The sequence below is a fragment of the Thermobia domestica genome, chromosome 2 (assembly GCF_964235325.1).
Source record: "Thermobia domestica chromosome 2, izTheDome1.hap1.1, whole genome shotgun sequence".
Taxonomy (NCBI): Eukaryota; Metazoa; Arthropoda; class Insecta; order Zygentoma; family Lepismatidae; genus Thermobia; species Thermobia domestica.
The window spans coordinates 300,837,811-300,861,717 of NC_137455.1; the positions used below are offsets into that span (position 1 = coordinate 300,837,811).

The window sequence follows — 23,907 nt, forward strand, 5'->3', positions numbered from 1 at the left end:
AAGTCTACAAAATTCTCTCTCTGGACTTCTTGTTAGTATTCTTGTAGCTTTTATTTGCCATTAAAATACATTTGTGCTCTGGAAGAATTACCTTATAATAAAATGCTGTATGTCAAATGAGAATGGAAGTATATATAATATGCAGTGATTAATAAATTTTTACTTATAGACATCTTTAATTTCGTAATACATACACTGCTTTTGATAATTGTTTACGTAGTTGTACAGTATGCACATCAAGTTTAATTTCGCATCTAAGTGTATTTCTATTAGATTAACTGAGGAACATCTGGGTCAATCATGGAACTACCGAGATAAAAGATAACGTTTCTCTTTTATTATGACTCAATTTTAATTTATTGTGAAACAGCCAAGTGGCATATTTATTTATTTCTTCATTATTTTTTGTTTGTATTGTGTTAATGTTATTGTCTTTTGTTATAGATGACGTATCATCGGCATACATAACAGTGTTTTCTAACAAGTAATTAGGTAGACCGTTAATGTATATCAGAAAAAGAAAGGGTCCAATAACGCTTCCATGTGGTACTTCTGTTATTATGTCAAGAATACTTGACTGTTTTGTATACACACTACCTGTTTTCTACTTCCTAAATACAATCTGATCACTAACAGCTCAATTCCTCTCACCCCATAATACTGTAATTTTTCAATCAATATATCATGTAAAACAATATCAAATGTAAAGACCAAATGTTTGCATAGTGTCCGTATCTTAATGTTAGAGATATGGTAAAAATGAAATTGCTGAAATTCATATGAATGATCAAAACTTCAATTTCAGCAAAAATATTTTTTGCTTATTTCGCTGTATATTGCCCAATCATTGCTTAAATGCCTAATGATTCCTATTCTTTGTATTGCGTGCTTCTAAAGTATGCTCCGACTACATCTGTAAAAATATATATATTTTTCTAAATACGATCAAAGACATAATTATTAGTTGAACTAATGTCTCGGTATCATATGTAAGAGCAATTAACGAATCCTTTTGGTGGACTACCAAAATGTGCAAAAATTAAAACATTATTAATTATTTAAGTATTCATTCGACAGGTGACCAATTATTTATTTCTTCGAACTGTTGCGTGTAAAGTTCTGTGAAACTTAGGATTACTGCAAGAAGGGATAAAATGCAGTAGGAAAACATGTCATGCTTCTTCCTTTCAAAAGAAGTACTCCACAAACAATGAACAATATTTCTAGCCTAGCTTATCTAGACATTGCGCATAACCAATTTCAGTTGTTTTCTTTACGTCATTAATATCTATCTTCATTTTTTTTTGTTTTAGATTTTAGTGTCTATTTTACTGTATATTTCTTGAACTATAAGTATCTATTTTTCGTGTTTTCATGTTTATTTTTCATATTTCATGTTTTTTCATGCCTGAACATTCGGTCTCTAGTAATAACTTATGCAGGGTGGTTGAGAATTAACCTTCCATTAATAATTACTGTTCAATTTTAGTATAAAAATTTTAATGGATACATTAGGTGGTGTACATTGTAGATTCCATAGAAATAAGGTCAAGCTAACATGTTTCGGTGTATCTTCTTTTCTTATCACTATTTATAACTGTTGTATGTAAATTTCCAGTCCAGATTGGTCGGTTGTGTCGGAAGACTGGGTAACGTCAGAGATAACTGAGAGGCTGAGCGAAACCCTCGTTTCATCAAAATTAGTAAAATACCAGTTGTCAGGGATTATAAGTGATCCTTTCGGTATGTATTATGTTTAAAATAAATGCATTCCTATAAGCCTTAGGTAATATAATAATGTAGATAGTAGTAAAATTGTGAGTAATTGTGGTAATAACAATTTACCACCTTGTAACTTGGAAAACTGGTCACAAATTTTAATTTTTAAAAGAAAATTACTTTCAATATCACATTTAAAATTGTTTATTATTATTATTATTATTACACTTGACAGCTCTTTCAAGCAAATATTTGATAAATTTACGATAGTAAAATAAATGTCCTATGGGAAATTACCAGAAATAGGAAAATTGAAGGTTTTTATATGCAATATCATCTCTACCAAGATCTGCTTTTTTAGAGTAATAATTGACGATGTGCAAACGAATGTCTATGCAACGAAGAAATTACTCAGAGCCAGTAGCAAAGCCTCCGGTCATCGAGAGATGCAGCAATGACAAAACAAAATAATAAAAATATTATATTTTAGAGATCAGTTAGAATGTACACAAGAACTGAAACATCAATTAAAATGTATATGTATTTGTGCGAAATTAGTTAAAAAATTGCAAAGAACAGCTAGAAATACTCAAAGGATTTCCCAAGGTGTGGCGAATCGAAAATCCACCTATTCTCTCGCTTGCGGAGTTCCTTTTTAACTGCAGTCCTTACAGCTGCTTACTCATCTCGGAATCTAGGGAATCTCGGTTGTGTTCCGTAGCGTTCGACTCTTGTCCTCAATCATGCACGTGAAAATTACCCTTAAACGCAAAGGGACATGTGTGTAGATAGTGCACCCTTGCTTACCGCTGTCTTGTCGTTAATGATTACTAATTGTTAACGATAGAGTCGTTAGTGTTACGATAAGTCTACTCAATAAATGTTAATAATAAATAAAATTACTATGAGAAATCCGGAAAAGATTGTTCAGTTGAACAGGAATCATTTGATTCTCTTATGCTTGAAGAAAAGCTTAAGACAGTTCAAAGTGGCGTGAGGCTTATTATTACATATGTTTGAATTATGCAACGGAAAATTTGCATTTGAGTTTGTAAAAATCGATATGATACTTACTAATTATAATTACTTGTAGTTGTGGTGTGATTGCAGATTTACATACTCGTTATTTTTTGAGACTCTACTCCTATCCGACCCTACTAAATTTCACAGTTAGTTACTGAAACAAATAGATCCTATTCTATATACAAAGTATTTTACCGTTTCTAATCATAAATTTCACAATGGGTGTTGTGTTATTGAGTGTTTGGCAAAACTGTTTTCAAGAGTCCTTGACTTTTGATTTTTACTGTTTTTTTTTTCTTTTCTTTTCTTTGGGTGGATTTAAATTCGCTGTATGTACAACACGTGTGCATTTTCACGGGGCGATAAGTTTGGGGGTCAGGAAAGCAAAAATTGCCTTAGAATATACAAAATCGGAATATATGAAATATATTATGAGAACCAGGGTGCCCACCTGCCCACGAAAATCGTGAATAAGCCATGAATTTCGTACACCGGGAAAAAAAAAGCTGGACTAAGTCATGAGTTTCGTTAGTAAACATTGAAAATCTAGAAAAGTTTCAAATAAATAGAAAAAATTTAACAGAACAAAATAAAAGATAGATTTTTAAAATTTTTATTTTTCTGTTGCTTGTAAGTACAGTTGACATCGTAAGGCTGAACGAGGCCAAGTTTAATTATTGGATTGCATCGTACCAAACATCGCGCCATGTCTTAGCTCCAACCCACGCGTTGGACATGCATCAGGCTGTTTGTATTGTCGTTATGTGCTCAGTTAAAGCTATTTATATAAACTTTTCGACCGTGAAATTGAAAATTTTAGGACCGCGTAAACTGTGAATTCGATTAGTTAGTTTGAATGAAATCTTTTGCTTGAATCTGACTTCATGGTAATGCTAGTTAAATGTACTATGTAAGGACGAGTGTTCTACCCTTACTGTGTTTTTCTTTTTGAATAAATTAAAGGATTAGTGTAAATGTGTATAAAATCATTGTTACTAATAAGTCTACCCAGACATATATTTAATTACATATATACATATTTGTGTGTTATGCATTTTAAAATTTTATCATGAATATTGTTTCTTACATGCCTGTATAGTTTTTGTTATACTGAATCGATGAAAATTTCCAGAGGCTTTGGACGGTTGTTCAAATTCAATATTTTTTTTGCGGATTTTAAAAGCGAAAATAAAAATGTAAAATTGAAACGAGAAGGGTTCCAAACTATATAAAAGAGAAGCTTTTCAGTGCATTCATGAGGTTGGATGTCTATGGCTCTTAGAGTCGTTCAGCGTTGTTGAAATGTCCTGCTTCGCTTTTGATTTTATATACAGGGTGGTAGGTAACTCCACCGACAAACTTTGGGAGGCGATTCCTTATACGAAATGCAAGAAAAAAGTTCTAATAAACATGGGCCGAAAAATACCTCGTTTCAGAGTTATGATCCATTGAAAATTCGAAAAATCATTTTTCAAAACTCCCTAACTTAGAAACTATAGGACCTATCCTAAGCGGTTTAAGGAATTACAGAGTAACTAGTATGTACTCTATCTAAATATCCACGTTTTACCATCTTCGTTATCGGTGAAAGGAACTGTGAAAAGGAAATTGAAATATAGTGATACTCTTTAAGTACTAATAGTGCGTTCGTTTCGCTGGTACCGGTGAATTCTGAAACATGGACATTTAGATAGAGCGTATACCAGTTCCTGTGTAATTCCTTAAACCGCTTGGGATAGGCCCTATAGTTTCTAAGCCAGGATGCTTTGAAACGTGATATTTCGAATTTTCGGTAGTTCATAACTCTGAAAGGAGACGTTCGACCCATGTTTATTACAACTTTTTTCTTTCATTTCGTATAAGAAACCGCCTCCAAAAGTTTTTCGGTGGAGTTACCTATCACCCCCCCCTCTCTCTCTCTCTCTCTCTCTCTCTCTCTCTCTATATATATATATATATATATATATATATATATATATATACAGTGCGTTCCACGAATAACACTAAGGTCCACCTCCTGAAGAAACGAAGGCAGATAGAAACATGAAACCTTTTGGAACCTTCAAGGGACATAAAAGGCAACATTATGCTGAGAAGGAGAATCCCCCACAAGGAGGGCTAAAGGGGGTTACTGGGGGTAACTCAAACATTTTAAATAGCAACCCCCATTGTGTGGTACCTTGTTTGAAAGGTAATCACGAGTAAAGACCACTTGTGAAAATTGTAAGTCGCTAGCATGTCCGTAGCCAACATGGCGGCCATCTGTAAAGGACGGTCGAAGTGCGTTCAACGAATAACACTAAAGCTCGTCTCCAGAAGAAACGAAGGCAGATAGAAACATGAAACCTTTTGGAACCTTCAAGGAACTTAAAAGGCAACATTATGCTGAGAAGCAGAATCCCCCACAAGGGGGGCTAAAGGGGGTTACTGGGGGTAACTCAAAAATTTTACATAGCAACCCCCATCGTGTGGTACCTCGCTGGAAAAGTAATGGCGTATAGAGACCAGACCGTGTCCACAACAACCTCTAAAGTCTAACGTAGGTCTAGTTCGGAACGAATGCACAATACACATACCACACAACTAACACTATAACAGTATTGCAAATACAAAACATGCAAATTGAACTGAAACCGATAGAAAAGAGAGTACGATAATATTATTGAAAAATCTGAACCCTCCGAGGCTCGAACCCCGGACCGCACGTGTACTGAACCAACACTTTACCATTGCGCTACTTTCGAACTGCTACTCTTACGGACGAGGAGATGTAGTTCATGACGACGAGTTGCCCGTGGTGGCGCTTTGGTGTTGGACACACGTACTTTAGCAAAGCTACTCTGTTTTCTCGTGCACCACTATCAGATGTGCTTTTCCGACCAATAGTGCGCTACATTACAACCCGGAACAGTAGGTCTGAAGGACGTAGACGTGTGTTTGTGCTGGTGCGTTTGACCATCCTACATTGCATACATAATGTGGTCTCTTGAACAGAGAATTGAAATTGTGTTACTCTTTGGTGCTACGAATCGTTCGTACAGTGCAACAGCACGATTGTCCAATGAACAAAATGTGCGCAACCCAATTAGTGTTTCTTCTGTACGCCATTTATTAATCAAATTCTTTACGACAGGCAGTGTGACCAATGCCCCAAAGCCTCGAAACCCTAGTGTTGCTACGGAAGAAACACAGATACAAGTGTTGGCGGAGCTGAATGTGCATCCTCAACAGTCCATAACAACTGTGGCTCAAACGTGTGGTGTGTCACGCACAACGACATACAGAATCTTAAAAAAAACATACCTTCCATCCATACAAACTAAATATGGTCCAGGAGTTAAGTGAAATGATCCCGATATGCGTATCGAGTTTTGTGAGCAGATGTGTGAGGCATTGGCACGTGGGACCATTGTGCTGACAAACGTGTGTTTCAGCGATGAGAGTACGTTCTACTTGAATGACAAGGTCAACAGGCATAACTGCCGATATTGGTGTGACACAAACCCTCATGTATTTCGTGAAGGCAACACTCAACACCCAGAGCCGCTGAATGTCTGGGCGGGTATCTTAGGTAATCACATAATCGGGCCCCTCTTCATCGATGGAATATTAACGGGTGAGAAGTACCTGGCGCTGCTGCAAGACTTTATTGCACCATTGATTGTCGAGGCAATGGAAGAGAATCCGCAAGAATTTCGAGAGTTTCCGCCCGTTTTTCAGCATGACGGCTGTCCTGCCCATTTTCACCGCCTTGTACGTGACTATTTAGATAGTGAGTTTCCGCGACGATGGATTGGTCGTCGTGGCACCATTGAATGGCCAGCCCGTTCGCCAGACCTTGCTCCACTCGACTTTTTTCTCTGGGGTTATTTGAAGACTATAGTGTTCCGCACGCAGCCGAACAGCATTGCGGAGTTGCGCCAACGCATAGTTGATGCCTGTCATTCTATATCGGTAATGACTTTTACCCGTGTTCGAGAGGAGTTCGTCCAACGTTTACATTACTGCCAGGAAGTGGGCGGTGCACACTTCGAGCATTTCCTGCATAAATGAGGTATGTTCCAAATCATACTATGTTACTCTCTACTTACAGGTTTGCAATGTTTCTTCGATCATAGTTTACGGATGGCTACGGACATGCACTCAACATGCACTTTCCAGAACAGGTCAATACACGTGATACCTTTCAAACGAGGTACCACACGATGGGGATTGCTATTCAAAATGTTTGAGTTACCCCCAGTAACCCCCTTTAGCCCCCCTTGTGGGGGATTCTCCTTCTCAGCATAATGTTGCCTTTTATGTCCCTTGAAGGTTCCAAATGGTTTCATGTTTCTATCTGCCTTGGTTTCTTCAGGAGGTGGACCTTAGTATTATTCGTGGAACGCACTGTATATATAACTTTCCCATCTTGTAGGGATTGGTCTGAGTGATGACCGAAGGCAGAGAATGAATGATTTCTCTGGAGCCTGAGTGATGGCTTTAGATTTTTCCCTATTTTTTTTATTAGGAACTAGCGTAAGTAATCGGCCTAGGGACTAACCTAGAGAAAGGAATGAGTTATTTTCTTGGGTCTGATGACCAAGTTAACAGTTAACATTTTTTAGCTTAGCTAGGGATAAGCCTGAACAATAGCTTATTGAGGTTAGTGATTTCCATTAGCTTCTAGATAGGAGAAAGTAGGTTGTGTACATTTTACTTTTTAACTATAGAGGCAAAAATACTTTTTAAGGTTTCTCTTAGATTTTTTTTTTTTTTTTTTTTTTTTTTTTAAAGTCCAGAGAAGCCTGAGTGATAGTCTCTTTAGAGAAAGAGAAGTGGTGTCCATAGACAACATGGTACTCTAAATTTTGTTCACGGATAGTTGTAGTCAGGCTTTCCTGATAGAGAAAGGCGTAAGATAAAACTGTGACGGAGTGATGGATCAGTGGAGTCTGACTGAATAAATTTGTAGGGGTCTGTTGGGATGAGTGACGATCAACAGACTTAAGAAATAGGGCTCTGAGGTGAAAGAGCTCTTTTAAAGGAATTTCGTCGATTCACTTTTTTTTGTAATTATTATTATTCCCGAATAAAAATATTTATCCTGATAAGACTTTAAGTTTCATTTGAGAATAAGACAGCTTTTGATATTTCATGGTGTTTTTATATTTGTTTGTGGTTAATTTTGATTGGTTTAACCCTAAACGAGCCAAAACAGTTTTTGAAGTAATGAACCACAACAACTAATCTGACCGTTTATTTGCATATTGCATTAAAAATTTATGTTTACGTTGCATTAGTTTACGTTCGCATAGACACTCTTAGTATATAACGCGACGCTACACCACGAAGCAGGTCAGTTGTAGACTTGAGTAGAAATGTATTTCCAATTCCATTCTTCACGTGATCTTTACTCAAGTTCAAACAGCCTGTTACTGGCGAATAATGGCGATTTAGGGGGACTATCGGTCTCAAGCCACCCCCCGAAGTAAATTTGTTAGTTTTCGCATTATTCCTATCATTTCTTATGCTTTTTGTTCAGAAATAATACTGTGTTTGTCAAATTTTGTTTCATGTAAGAACTGCGTTCTTTTTATTTCTTTCGTCCATTATACTTTTCTTTTTCTTTTTCTTAGTTGTTACTTTTCTTTCGTTTCTCCTATCATACTTTCGACCGTTATTAGTTGTGATTCAGGTCGGCCGTAATCAGTAACACAAAAATTAATAGGAGGTGAGAAGCGAAACTGGTGTTCCACACCAGCTTGCATGGATAACAACATAACGGAACTTCAGTTATTATAGCAAAGGAAAATTTACATCGTTTAGTTATAAAGAAAGGTAAATATTTGAATTAAAGACAATCAAGATGGGGGAATAAGTAGCCCGGGAAATTAGGTAGACCAAGATGATGTTTTCTTTTTCTTCTATGAATAGAATAAAAAGTTAGATTTACTGCTAAATTTTTGTATCATATCACATAAGATTTACCAGTCTGCAATTCTTGCCATTAAAACTGTAATCAGTATATTTCAGCTACAACTTGTCTCAACATTTTCTTTCAGGTAAAATCGTACACAGATAGAACTGAATATATCCACTTTTTTTCTAAAATGAAATCATTTAAGTTAAAACGAGATTACAAATATTCAACGTGCATTTGCAGAAGCGTCATTTCAGATTAGCCTGGGGAAGGGGGGGGGGGGGTAAGATCCTCCACTGACGTACGAGTTTCCCGTTTTTTCCTAGTATATTACTAGACAGTCGGTTAAAATATATTTAATTCTCAAATTCAGGTGGGCAATTGCCCCTCCCCGAAACAAAATCCTAAATACGCCACTGTTGGCGATATATATGAAATTTGCATATTAAAGAATTATCTCAATGCCATTCATTCTAGCTTTGGAACTACTTTGCCTCAAATAAAAGTAAAATCTGACCAAAGCAAATCCCTTAATAGTTTTACGGTTTCGGAACGAATCATTGTCTTCATCACATAATGTGCCTGATGAAGGCAATGATAGCTTTCCGAAACTGTAAGACTACTATTTTTTTAAAAATGACTTGCCATGGTCAGATTTTAAATTGAATTACCTTTAATTAATATATGACATTGTAATGAATTTGATCCCCTGTGAACTGCTGATTGCTTCAGTTATATAGATTTTGTTGTTAGTTGGAGAGGATCCGATCAAGTAGATCTTCTTGTAGGCAGTGGCGTCCAAACTGCTTCTACACTTTTCCTCCGCAGAACAAACCATATGAGAAACGAGTTTCATAACTGGAGAGGGCCTTTGAGTCTCGGGGGTTTCCTCATCGCAGGGTCTGCTCGGCCATTATCGCCGTTACTGAATATAGGCTTACAGTGTGTAATAAGGTGATAAAAAATGTTCTAGTGTTGTGTCTTTCCATATTATGCACATCATAGTGGTGCAGTAATCTCCAATTAAAACATTTATGTGACAAAATACAATTAATAGGCACAGATATTTTAACTTCGTAACATGCTAAGGAAAGGTAATATCTGATATCGCATATTGAAAAAGGAAGTCTGAAAAGAACGGGGAAGGAAACGTAACACACGATAATGCAATGTAATACGTAAAACTGCCGAAAATGAAGTCATGCTAAGTACTTCTAATAGTGTACCCAGCAATATTGAAATCGCTAGAATACTAATGTCAGTGAGGGCAAACCCACAAAAATTAAATAACGTATTTGAAATTTATACTGATCTCGCACGGTGAAATTCGTCTTTAAATGATACCAATATATTGGAAAGACCAGGAACTGATTTTCTACGCCCCCTTTATACGTGTGAAATGAAGTTTAATATTATTGTTATTTAGTGGGTTCTATATTTTCATTAACGCTACTAAATTTACGATAGAGTTGCATGCTTCATATTAGGATTGTTTTTTAATATTGTTTTCTAGAGAAGGAGGGCTATTAGTTACACTGAGCGGCAAATTGTCTAGGGCTAACCGTGGGCGGATTGTGTCATTTTAACTGGATTTACAAAATCTGTCAAAGCTCATGAAAAATTAGACAGTCATTTCTAATGCGTTGTAGATTGGGTTCCACATTACGTTTCAGTCTTTGGAAAATTCATTGATTGCAATACAACGCACGATGGAGCAAGCAATTATATACGTACTCTACTGAAACGCAAATTCTGCGGTGCGTAGACGCAAACCATCCTTGGTAACCGAAGAGCTTGATTTCACGCCTAGGATTAATGGGCTCAGTCTTTAAATACGTGGTATTACATAGATACTGAATCATTTAGAGTTGTAGAGTCCTGTATGACAAGAACATGTTAAAATTGCGTTTAAACTTAAAGGGACATCCAGCGATATAGAAAATAGTATAATTCGAAAAATTAGTGGAACATTTTTTAAAAGAAATTGAATAAACAGATTTTGTTTCAGTTATGTTAGATGAAACATCGTATGTTAGAAGATGTCACAGTCATAAGCTATCTTAGGGTATATCCATGAGGAGGAAAGTTGTGGTAAAGAGCGAAGATTTCAAAATTAATTAAATCTATTTTTCTTTGTAATCTACTTAAGCCAATTTGTTGTATTTAGTTACAGAGTGAATAGAAATTAATCAGGGCTGATGTCCATATTGACCTTTTAACCAATCAATCAATTTGTTTTCTGTCGTAAGATTTATTGAACCGATCGTAGCGAGCTTCTACCATTCGATTCTTCCGGCACTTGTGTGTTGTTTGTACCACGATATCTCTCGTTTGTGGAATCCGATTTTTAATGAACTTCTACGTACCTTCTTACAACTTAAACCGAAATAACTATTGTTTGAGGTTACAATCAATCAAGAATAAGGCGAAAGAAGGAGTAAATCCACACTACGTTGCAATTTTGCATATATACGCACAAAACAATTTTACTGTATAATTACGTGAAAATTATTCGATTTGGATAAAATATAGTGTATTTTATATAGAGCATTCCAACTATTTTCATTGTTTGCAATTGAAATCAGTGAAGGATAAACTACTAAATAGAAATAAATTTCCCCGAAGTTCAACGTTTTCTTCTGTAAACAATTTTCGAAAAATTTCAGTAAAGTCATTCGATCGTGGTCTTCTCAATCATTCCCACAGCTTGAGATTGACGTTCTTAGGAGAAAAAAAAAATTACTTCTTCCCATGTAAAAACACATTCCACGTTAATTTTCGTTTAAGAAAAAAAAAATGGTGGAACATTGTATGTATTTTTCATAGATGTCCCAATCATTCTTCCTCTTGGAATTAAAATCAGTCAATAACAAGGGAGTGCATTACTTCTCCTCTTTAACAAAATACGTTTCGCGGGATCGTAGAAATGCTTCATTTTTTCTACGAAAGATAGTGAAACTCGTAAAAGGTAAGGCGGTGAAAATTTTAAATCAAAACAAATCCTCTTGCTTCAACAATTCCTAGCATCACTAGTGTTATAGTATTTAGCTCCTAACTTGAAAGGACAATGACATTGCCACTGCCGTGGATAAGTATTACGACGTCCTATTCCCCCATTCAATAAACAACCTGACATTCGATAAACTATTCTAAAATGACACGCCTCGCCACTACTCGCTTCATGTATGTGAGTTTTGTGTGTGAGATTCTAATTTTCTATCCCTCTACTCCATCTCCTGTTTCCAACTTTCCATAATTGCTTGTAAATAAATAAATAAACAAATAAAATCAAAATGAAAATAACTAAATGAAACTGTTGTATTGGACCCGTTGTAAACAAATGAAGTAGGATCTATCTTCTTCGATCGGAACCCTTAGACATGATGTTCAGTAAATGAACCGTAAAGTTTTCGTATCTCCCTATATAATAATAATAATAATAATAATAATAATAATAATAATAATAATAATAATAATAATAATAATAATAATAATAATAATAATAATAATAATAATAATAATAACCTTGTTTATGAAATGATTTCATATCCCTTTGTAAGTAGAGTGAAATATGGAAGTACGCGTTTTTTATACCAAATTCTTGTTAAATGCACTTAAATACAAACGAAAATTTTGAAGTATATTGTTAACTATAAAAAATTCTTATAATAAATTTAAGTTTACTTTTTTGCTTTTCTGTTTGTAGACGCTTTACCAGAATACGTTAGCGAGGAATTTTGCTATGGATTTCCTAAAAATTGGCGAGAAGTTGTAAGAAGATGGCAAGAAGATCGAAAGGATGTTTCACAACTTCCAAACTCGCAGGTCAATGAATGTGGTAAGTATGAAATTTTAAAATCAGTAGTAGAAGTTGAAGTTTGTAATTATGTAGTGGGTAACACAGACACATGATCAAACATTAACTGTAAAACTAATATTGTAGTATAGACTTTAAATTATGGGAACTTCTAGTAGAAGTTCATATCTTCATCGACGAAGTTGGATTTTCTGATGATATTTTAACTGATACCACAGTTTGAGCCAATAATACCACCAATTCATTTACAATCATTCATTTTCACTACCCATCCGTTTTCTTTAGGCTACAGAGTATAGTCATAGAACGTAAAACGGTAAAAGTAACGGTGATAGATGTCTGTATTCCTGTAGAGTCGGAAATGGGGTCTTTGTTTTCTTGGATTCCCCTGCACTGCGGAAGCCGGTACTACAAGCAATAATGCAAAATGTTAAACTAAAAAATATCGCAATTCTTTATAAATGTTTTCTGTTATTACCTTTTGTTGTAAGTTCCATATAATACATTTTCAGCCAAAATGAAAGTTTAAAAAAGTAACTTCATTAAGCGAATATAATTGTTAAGCTTAAAATTATCAAATAAAATAATTATTAAACAAGTCTTTCGGTGTGTTGTGCAGACGCGCTTAGTGATTTAGCGTATTTCTCGTTCGATAGTTATCAAGTGTTTTGCACGTAATTGAACTACTGTACTTTGCACATGTTCCATAGTCTTGCTCGCACCAACGGTAAAGCAACACTTAACAGCTCAAGCAGATGAAACAGATCAAATGTGGTGGTACTTGAGTTACACTATTATACAAAAGAATAGAAGTGAGTGACTCATTATCTGCCAGGCCATACTACTGTAGATATAACGTGAAATTAGAAGAAAAAATGCATTTTGTCACAAAAAAAGGAAGAAATTTTGGAAATAGTGCTTATCCTAAGAGAGGTAATGGAGGATTTAAAAGTTTTTTGCATGAATAGTGTATCTCACGAACAGGAACAGCTTTGGAATGTACGCTCAGGTTACGTGCCTTCCCAATTAATACGAAGAAAAAAATAATAAACAAAAAATCGATTTAGGATTTAGATTTCCGGGCTTTCGGCATCTATGGCCATTTAGCCCGTCACATTTCAGGGATGACATCCCTCGGCGAGCACACGAACCGGGGAAAGGGAAGGAAGAAAGGATTGGAGAAGAAAGGAAGCGGCCTGGGACCTATAAGGTAGGTACCACCCAGGCATTTGCCTGGTGTGAATGAGGAAATCCTCATTCAGGATGGCTGGCCTGAAAAAGCATTTTACACTTTTTCGACCGATTGTCCTCACCGGGAAGTGAATCCGGGACCGCTCGCATCGAAGGAGAGAACGTTAGCGACTACTCTAAGTGAGGCATCTAACAAGAAATCGAATTTTTTTTTCTTGTATACGAACGAGAAACAACCGAAGAAAAAAGTTGTTATTTTAATATGGAGTTTGCATATCCTGATTGGTGTCTATGAGAGATTTGGCAACATGTGTAAGTCAGGAGGGGGAGAAGAGGGTTATATCAATATTTTCCTTTCTTCATTCAGAAAATGCCCATACAAAGACTTGCTTTAGCTGAAGATATGAAATTTAACGTATAGACTCTCAATCAAAAATACGGTGATAATGTATCAGTGTTTTGAAAAATTCCGCTCCTAAGAGGGAAATGATGGGTCATTTTCGTATTATCCAAATTTCCGTTTCTTTATTTAGAAAGTGCCGAATGCAAGGATTCCTCTAAGTTGGGGACATTAAATTCAGTACTTAAACTCTATTTAAAATTAAGGGAGTGCGTGTTCCACTGTTTTTTTTTTTTTTTTTTTTGTTTTTTTTTTCCTTCGAAAATTCCGTTTCTGAGGTGAAAGAAAGAGGTCATTTCTACAGCATCCAAATTTCCCTTTATTCACTCTGAAGTATACAATGAAGAGGATTTGTTTAAGATGGATTCATGAAATTCAGTTGTAAGCTTTAAAATGACAGTAAGGAAACAGTGTTGTAGCCTTTTCGAAAATTCCTCTCGTTAGAACTGGGGATCGTTTCTAAAATACTAAAGTTTCCATTTGTTTATTAAGGAAATGCTGAATGTGAGGATTTGCTTAATGTCGAGATGTGAAATTCGGTATATAAACTCTTAATTAAAAATAAGGGAACACGTTTTCAACGTTTTAGAAAATACTGCTCCTAAATGAGGAAAGTTTAATTTCTATAATATTCAAGTTGTTCCATATTTATACCTGTTTCGAACACGTGTTTCAATATTGACGAAAATTCTGCTTCTACCTGAAAATGCGTTGTGATTACTTCTGTCCCATATATATTTTGGTCTCCAAACTCAGCCACCAAGGATGTACTATGTCGCGCCAATTATTCAATATTAGCATCAATTACCCGACCCGCTTCGATGAATTAAATTAAGAAAAAATTGTAATATGTTTCGTTAGTCAGTCATTTTTTACTATTACTAAAGCGCTCCTTGATGTTGGTCATTTTCGACGATTTTTTATATATCCCCTCTCCTCCCCACGTTGCGGGCCACGTATATCCCCCTCCCACAATTTTTGCGGGGCTGAATTTGGATTAAATGGCATCAGAAGTGTCACTGTTCATCTCAGCGACCTCAAAAACTATAGGTTCGACACTAACATTGGTCATTTTCGATCATTTGTAAATGCCTTTCGCCTCCTTTAAGTTACATCGTCAAAGTGATATGACAAAAATCATCTCATGTTCGAACTTCATCTAGGTTGAAAATTTGATTGAGATCGGTCCGATGGTTCAAGAGCTATTGTTTTATTTATTTTTATATATCTTCCCCTCCTACCTCCTCCCATAAGTTCTATCGTCAAAGTGAATAGATAAATACCATTCCAGGCCCGAACCTCATCTATGTCGAAAATTTGATCGAAATCGGTCAGAGGGTTCAAGAGTGAAGTCACATAGACATGTCACTTTCATTTTTAGTTTTTTTACATACATCTCCGCCTCCTCTTCCCCTCCCTACATTGCACCGTCAAAGTTAAATGATAAAAATTATCCCAAGCCCGAACGTCATCTATGTTGAAAATTTGATCGAGATCGGTTGGGTGCTTCAAGAATTATTAAGTTTTATTTATTTTTATATATATCTGTCCCTTCCCCTTCCCTTCCCCTAAGTTCTACCGTCAAAATGATATGTTAAAAACCACCCCAGGTCCGAATATTGAAACTCGTCTATATTGAAAATTTGATTAAGATCAGTCCTGTGGTTAAAGCGTGATGAAATCACAGTCACTTTATTTTTATTCTTTTTACAAATAACCCCCCCCCCCCCCAGGTTACAACGTAAAAGTAAAATAACGAAAATATCCCAAGCTGGAACCTTATCTATGTTGAAAGTTTGATCAAGATCGGTCTGGTGGTTCAAGAGTTACTAAGTTTCATTTATTTTTATAGATTTCTCCCCTCCCCTCCTCCATCCCCTAAGTTCTACAGTTAAAGTGATATGATAAAAACAGTCTCAGGTCCGAATCTCACCTATGTTGAAAATTTTTTAAAGATCGGTCGGGTGGTTTAAGCGTGATAAAGTCACAAATACAGTCACTTTTATTATTATCTTTTTTTTTTTTTTTTTTTTACATATATATATCTCCCCCATCCCCCTCCCCTTCGTTGCAGTGTAAAAATGAAATGAAGAAAATATCCCAGGCTCGAACCTTATCTATGTTGAAAGTTTGATCGAGATCGGTTGGGTGGTTCAAGAGTTATTAAGTTTTATTTATTTTTATAGATTTCTCCCCTCCCCCTCCTCCACTCCTAAGTTCTACAGTTCAAGTGATATGATGAAAAACACCTCATGTTTCAATCTCATGTATGTTGATTTTTTTAAGATTGGTCGGGTGGTTTAAGCGTGATGAAGTCACAAACACAGTCACTTTTATTTTTACTTTTTTGATATATATATATCTCCCCATCCCCCTCCCCTTCGTTGCACTGTAAAAGTGAAGTGAAGAAAACGTCCCAGGTCCGAACCTTATCTATGTTAAAAGTTTGATCTAGAACGGTCGGGTGGTTCACCGAACCCGGGTCTCCCACGCCAAAGGCGCGTACGCTAAACGCTTAGCCACGAAGGAGCTCGAGCAACAAAGGAAGATGTTTTTCCTTCGTAGGAAGGGCAACTGGATTGGACACATCTTGCGAAAAAATTGTCTTCTTCACACCGCCATAGAAGGAAAGATGGAAGGGAAGTGAGGAATAGAAAGAAAAACACAGCTGATCGATGATTTGCAAAATAGAAAAAAAAAATATTGGGAATTAAAAGAGGAAGCTGAAGATCGAGAAATACGGAAGAAACATTTTCAGGCCTAAATGCTTCTTCCTAAGAAGAAAAAGTCCCAGGACCTGCCGAAAGGCAGAATACTTAATAATAATAATAATAATAACTCAGCTACAACCATCATGATCAAGGAAAGTAAATTTGATGTTTCAAGCTGAAAATGCTGATCACATGCCTATATTTTTCCAAAAGTATATTTCTATCCTTTACACCCACAGGTTCTTTACCCTTAATTATATTCTATATCTGAAAATTCATCATACATAGATGTAACAGCAAAAATATACATATTATTAAATGAATTAGAAACACCACTAATACAAACATCATTAACTGAATTGGAGTTTATAATTTCTCAGTTGCTAATTTCAGATTTCCACCTTGACATTAGAGTCCAGTAAAACTGGATTTTGACTTCGAAAGTATTCCGACCAAGCTGGACATTAGTCGAGTCCTTCATTTCGATGCCCTAAGCATATAATAAAAGTAACATTAATTTATTCCGTTTTTTTTTTTTTTTTTTTTTTCAGGAGGAAAAGAGAGGAATTCTAATGTTTGCATTTATCTTGAAAATTATCAATTTTTCGAGGAAAATAGTTGTGAGAAACATTGTAGTTCATAAAATTTTAAATTAAAATGTCCTTATACCTAGTTCCTCTTTTTCGTAGAAGCAATCATAATAAGCATATAATCAAGATATAGACTAAAATATGTCTGAACAAAAATAGCGCACACTAACAGAACATTTTTAACTTGAGACTACAAAATATCTAGAGAAGTAATCATCAAATAATAATAATAATAAAATAATGAAAAGAAGTTCGAAATAATAAGTTAATATTTTGAAGGGAGAAATGCACTTGTGATAAAATTCGCAAGCCCCAGCTCCCTTGGGGGTAAGGTAGGGCTCACTTCGAGAACCTAAATGAGGATCTATATTTTTATTGCAGATTTAGATTGTACGAGGAAAATAGGTAAAGTTTATTTGATTTTTTTTTTCGATTCGTGATAAATAACGTTGTAATCAAGTGATACGGGTATAATTAAGGTTTCTTCAAATGGGAACCCTACGTTTCATTCCAGAATAAATCAGTTTTAAACAGTATAAATGTTTTCTCTAAAACATTTTCTTGACTCGTTGTAGGTGACGTGGGAGATCTGCATTCGGCGTCACTTGAGACAATTCAAATGTGTCATATGTGGTAGTACGATTAGGCGCAGCGTGCAGGGTAATCTTAATTGTCTACAAAAGATTTTATGAGCTGCATCTCTCCGTGGTTCACGCACACGATACTTTAGATGCTAGTCGTTATTTTTTTTTTTATTTGACACTTTCTTTTTTTAATTGAGAAAATGTTAATTTTAAATGTGTTCTTTTTATATATATATATTATTATTTTTTTTTTTTTTAAAATATTTTATCTGCTGTAGTTTTGTTTAGTTACCGGATATTGATGAATTTCTATTTGCATACTTTTCATATTCAGCTGAGATGTTGGAGTCTATAACATGTAAAGGAAGTAGCATCAAGGTAGAAGAGCTTTCCAAGAGAGGTTTTTTATCTGTCAGTTCGAGAGGAAGAATTCGTGTTCCTCGTTTAAAATACTGGTTAGGTAGGTATCTCTCAACTAACTCTAAAAGGAAATTTAGTAATTGTTGTTGTAACTAAGTAGTTTGGCGGTGCGCCTAGGATGTTATATGAAATGCGTTTGGAGTATGGAATAAATTAGTCTATTAGTATTACCGAATTACTTTGAATTTAGTAAAATAACTATTATTAAATGAAGTTATTATATTATTATCGTTAATATAACAAGCGACGATTAAATATTATCGTTCTATGTTTCATCTTTTATCACAGTGGTTTCTTAAATAAGGTTATTAAAGGAATTTCTTGGTTTGTGAGGGGGTTGAAGGTCTTGTGCTTAAGAAGATGCGTATATTAGAAAAGAAGATACTATCACAGAACACTAGAAGAGTACACTATAAGCATGATAATTAATAAACTACTGGATGCATATTAAATATTGAAAAGATAAGAGAATGTTACTATTATCGGTAGAATCTCGATGTTCAACAATAATTTTTCATAGTGATATATCCTGAAATTAAATGTAAGATACTTAAATTTTTGTAAGAATTTTTCACTCTTTCAATTCTTCAAATCACGCGCCAAGTGGGCTTTGCGGTGAACAATCATAATCTGTGTTTTTTCTGGGGTTCTCCCGTTTTCTACCCTTTCTTTATTCCACGATTTCGTTCATTATCATCATCACCGTCTCCCTTAGCCTGAAATATAAACGTGGGACGTTAAACTAAGAAAAAGCAATCTATGAAGGAAAATTGCTCATGGGCAAAAGTTCATAAATATATCCGCAACAATTTCCCAGAAATAATTGGTACACGAAAGATTAGCTGTACAATTCTTGTAATCAGAAAACTGTCAATAGTTCTTCAAGGTAATGGTATACAAAAGTAATATACAGTGACCATTTTCCTTCACAGAATTGAAGGAGTGAAAAAAAAAAAAAAAAAATCTTGCAAAATATTAAGATTTTTATTTTGAGGGGAGGGGAGACTTGTGCCCCGGCATCCTATATAAAAATAAGTTTTAATGTACGAGTTGCATTCAACCTATAACACGTACATTTTTTTTTTCTCAGGACTGGTAACAGATACAAACGTGCAGTTTATTTTAAAATACGCGAGCACTCGTTGTCTATGCGTGACAGAGACGGCAATACGGTGCGGCACACACAACTCAAGTGGCAGCGGTAAGAGCGATGACTGTTTTTGAAACTTACGATTGGCAACGTTTTCGTTACAAAAACAGCGTGTAATCATTCGTTTTCTCCATTTGTGTGGTGCGCCACCTACTCAAATTTATTACCAGTTGAATGAGACATGTGATGATGGTGTCACGGATGTGTCTAATGTACGTTTGTGGGAGCGACAGTTCAAAGAAGGCAGGAAGAATGTCGTCTAACAACAAATCAAGACAATCTCGGCCTCTCACAAGCCGGTCTAACGATATGATCGAACGAGTGCATGAAGTTGCTTTGGAGGATCGCCAAATGAATGTGGAACACATCGCCTCCAAAGTTGACATTTCCATGGAATCTGTGCATAGAATCCTGCATAAAGATCTGAAAATGCGAAGAGTGTCCTCCAAGTGGGTGCCACAAATGCTGACGGCCGACCACAAGGGTGCACGTGTGGCATGTTGTCAGATAATGTCGGACGCGTGGTAACGGCATGAATGGAACTTCATTTTCATCGACATGCATGCCGTTTTTCAATTCTGAAACGAAGCGCCAATTTGCTCAATAGAAGCACGCAGATTCACTGAAAAAATCAAGTAAGCGCCAGTGCTGAAAAAATTATGTTGACCTTGTTCTGGGACAGCGATATAGTAATCCTTACTAATTGCATTCGAAAGGACACTACGGTGACAAGTTTATCCTACGAAGATGTTTAGAAGAAGCTCCTTTTTCCAACTTTGCGTTAAAAACGGCCGGAAAAGGGTGTATGTATACTGTTCCACCAAGATAACGCTCCAGTGTATCAGACGAACGTGACGCAGCAGTTTCTTCGCGACAACAACTTTGAAGTGATTTCTCATGATCCCTATTCACTACTCTCTACTTCGTACTCTCTGTGGTCGCATATTCGTAGCTGTGCCGATATTGCATCAGCGATTTCCCAGTGATCAAACAGACTCGTAAAGAAGCGCTCGCTGTGGCCATGGAATCATGGCGTCGACGTTGTGAAAAATGTACAGCTGCAGGGAAATTACGTCTAGAAGGGACGCAAATTTCATATTTTTCGTGTGATTAGTTAGTGAGAAAAAATATTACTTCAATGCACTATAAGCTCTTTCGTTAAATACTTTTTATCAGATAGGAACAAAAAAACGTACGAAGAAAAGAATAAAATATTAAAGAACCGATAAAAACTGAACTGTGCAAATAGGTATCATGTCGGATTAGTTTGTCACTTTAGGCCTCCCACTTCTTGATCCAGACGTTAACCATTCACTACCTTCTTCATGTTGCTGAATCCATTTCTGGATTTTTTTTGTGTCGTAGCCCAGATTCCCAGCGATCTGAAAAACAGTTTGTTCCATTGCTGCTTGGCCTATGATTTGTCCTCGTACAGCAACAAACAGTTCTTCACAACCTTTAGAGCGAGTCATTTTGAATGCCTGTTAGACATTTCCGTTGTGACTCGCATCAGAACATCAATAAATTTGATCTTTCTGTTTCTACTGCGCATGCACTAGTGAATTTCCATGAAAGATCGTAAATAATCCTGATGCTTTATACATTATTTATGAAGGAATATGTAATGAAATCTATATCAATAACATATACAATTCGTCAAAGTAACGAATGCCGTAAATATAAAACATTTCAACAGACATATTCCATCAAGGCGAAATAGGCTTAAACTTCAAACAATACACAATATATTTCATTCTGTAACATTTGGTGCTGCTCGAATCACATTTGATGCAATTGCAAACTGTAACCCTAACCGAGTGGTCTAAAGCATTCGACTGTAGTTCATGCGGCGCTATTAAAGGTTATTTCGAATTCTACTAGAGTACAGTGATTTGTTTTACCTATTCTCGAAGTTTCTGTTTGTGTTCCTTTCGGATTCGATTACGTAAAATATGGAATAGAAAGAATATCTATATCTATATCTATATCTATATCTATATCTATATCTATATCTATATCTATATCTATATCTATATCTATATCTATATCTATTTGATTTCATTTAACTCATATGATTAAGCTATAAAGTCCAAGACGAACCAATCCAATATTTACGTAAATTAAATGATTTTTTTTTTTTTTTTTTTTTTTTTTTTTTAAATTCGAATATGCAGTCGTCCAATATATATTTGCGAGATTCTGATTTTGGAAATCAAGTGTATACAACGTTGAATAGTAAAAATATTAAAATAAAATTTATTGGTTAAGATGTTTAATTAGTTGGAGTTTTAAACATGCCTTTCCAGTCGGGTTTATATAGAGAGGAATTACTTTAAAGTGCAATTTTAAAAAATCGAGTTTGATCGCACCAGAAATCAGTAACTTACACGATAATATTAACGTAATTAGTAATATGATTCTTTATGCCTTTATTATAATTCTCTATATGTTACGGTTTTTGCCATTTTAAAATATAGAATGAGAAAGAAATATAATATTCTAATTGTTAAGAAAACCTCATAAACAGTATTGATTTCAGGGGATGACCTGGAGGGAATTTGACACCTCTCTTTAGAAATCTCCCTTTCGGGTCCATATGTTTGATCGTGCTCAATATTGACTACCAGTGATTTCACAGTACTCCCTTCCCATATATTGAACATACTCTGGGGACAATCTTTTGAAATCATCACTGCTTATAAGTAATTTTTCGTTTTAAATAAGAGGATAATAATGGAATAGTGAACATACTTAACCCTTGGAAGACTAAGGTATTGTTGGGTTACATTAAACAGCAGGGGGGGGGGGGGGCTCTGAGGTCCACAACTAAAATGTCATTATTTCTCAGGAAAACTAATTTATATTGTTTGATGTGAATTTGGGGTCTCTAAGACATCATATATTTTTATTCTGCATTATTACTAAGGTTCTAAGTACAGTGCTTCCAACCTTATATGTGTAATTGTTTAACTAACAATTTATGTCAGTAAATATGACCTATTTATTTCATTTGTTATTATACAAAAACTATGATATAGATCAATAGTAAGTTAGTACGGGGTAGTACGTGTGCAAAGACTTCTTCTAATCTCATTTGAATGGTGGTTGGGTAGAGTGGGGCAGAGGGGGGAATCTTTAAGTATCCCAATGAATTTAGGATTAACCTTTTTATATTTTCCATCCCGTTTATCCTTGGAATTGTGAAATCCTTTTAAAGCTTGTTTCCGCGAAAAGATGTGAGAGACCTTCATTGGATACTATAGGGAATGTTGCTAGAGGAACAGTGTTGCCAACCCAACATACAGTTATAATTTTTCTAATAGCACAACGTCAGCTATTGTGGATTTTAGCATCTGTGGAATGCACATGTAAAACGTAAGCAAACAAGCTACATCTTGTCTGTGAGCGTTGCAAAATAGTACTACAGCATTATGAATATTATAAAATATAATTCCATTCACCCTTGAAATCTCTGAAACGGCGAGAGATTTTTAAATTCAGTTTCCGCAAAAGATAAATAGTATGAGAGTTTAGGTTATGTTAGGTGAGGTTGGTCTCAGTAACTCAGAGCTCACTATCTTTTATGTCAGATTCATTTAAAACTTCTTTTAAGTCCTTATTCCGTTGAACGTTTGCGAGAAGCACAATTGGCCATTGTTCCAATGCTGCTGCAGATTCCGACATACAGTCACAGAATACCAAACAGAACATCCTATCAAATATACGTCTTCAGTCAGGGCACAGGCTGCTGGTTGTAAATTCTACGATTAGAATTACTTGATGACACCAGAGGTGCAGCAGCTTAGTTCTTTGCCATCACCATCTCATTCTCTTTGTCTGTCTCTCTCTCGCTCTCTCCGTGTGTGTATGAATATAATATAAAGCGACATGTTTAGGTGTTAAGAGGTTTAAAGAAATAAACTAATAGAAAATATAATACTTAGGTAACAAGTAAATAATCAGGAAAAATATAAAAACTAAATATTCATAATGGTAGATAGCAATACTGCATCGAAATAATAGTTTCAATGAAAACAGAATGCCCCAATATGTTGTAATACCAAAATTATTTGAAAGGAAAAGAAAATATATAGCCAAAACAGTTTAATGTAACAGTTAGAGTATCCAGTGAATAGCCCCTTAGTATACCAAGGGGAGGAGGCTCTGAGGGAGGGGGAACGCTTTCTTTATTTAAAAACAGAAAGAACAAAACATAAATAACTAAGCAAGTACGCTTTATGATGAGTGGGTTCAAGCCTGACAATATCACTTTCTTTTTTTCAGATTTTTTATCCAATTAGAAGTGTTAAAAAATGTTAAAGAAATAATTTGTGGGTCTCATAGGCCAATTTAGTGTTCCTAGGGTCAATATTTTGTTTTCAACCTATTTTAGATTTGCT

At 35.4% G+C, this 23,907-nt stretch overlaps 1 protein-coding gene across 1 annotated transcript in view; it reads left to right on the plus strand.

Annotated features, from left to right (window-relative positions):
- Nucleotides 1-23,907, plus strand: part of LOC145679466 (uncharacterized) — a 312,009-nt gene that overhangs the window by 187,645 nt on the left and 100,457 nt on the right. Inside the window, exons 15-17 of the mRNA XM_081750046.1 lie at nucleotides 1,619-1,743; nucleotides 12,351-12,482; nucleotides 18,272-18,397. Coding sequence (XP_081606172.1) covers nucleotides 1,619-1,743; nucleotides 12,351-12,482; nucleotides 18,272-18,397 — 383 coding nt within the window. The remainder of the gene's footprint in view (nucleotides 1-1,618; nucleotides 1,744-12,350; nucleotides 12,483-18,271; nucleotides 18,398-23,907) is intronic.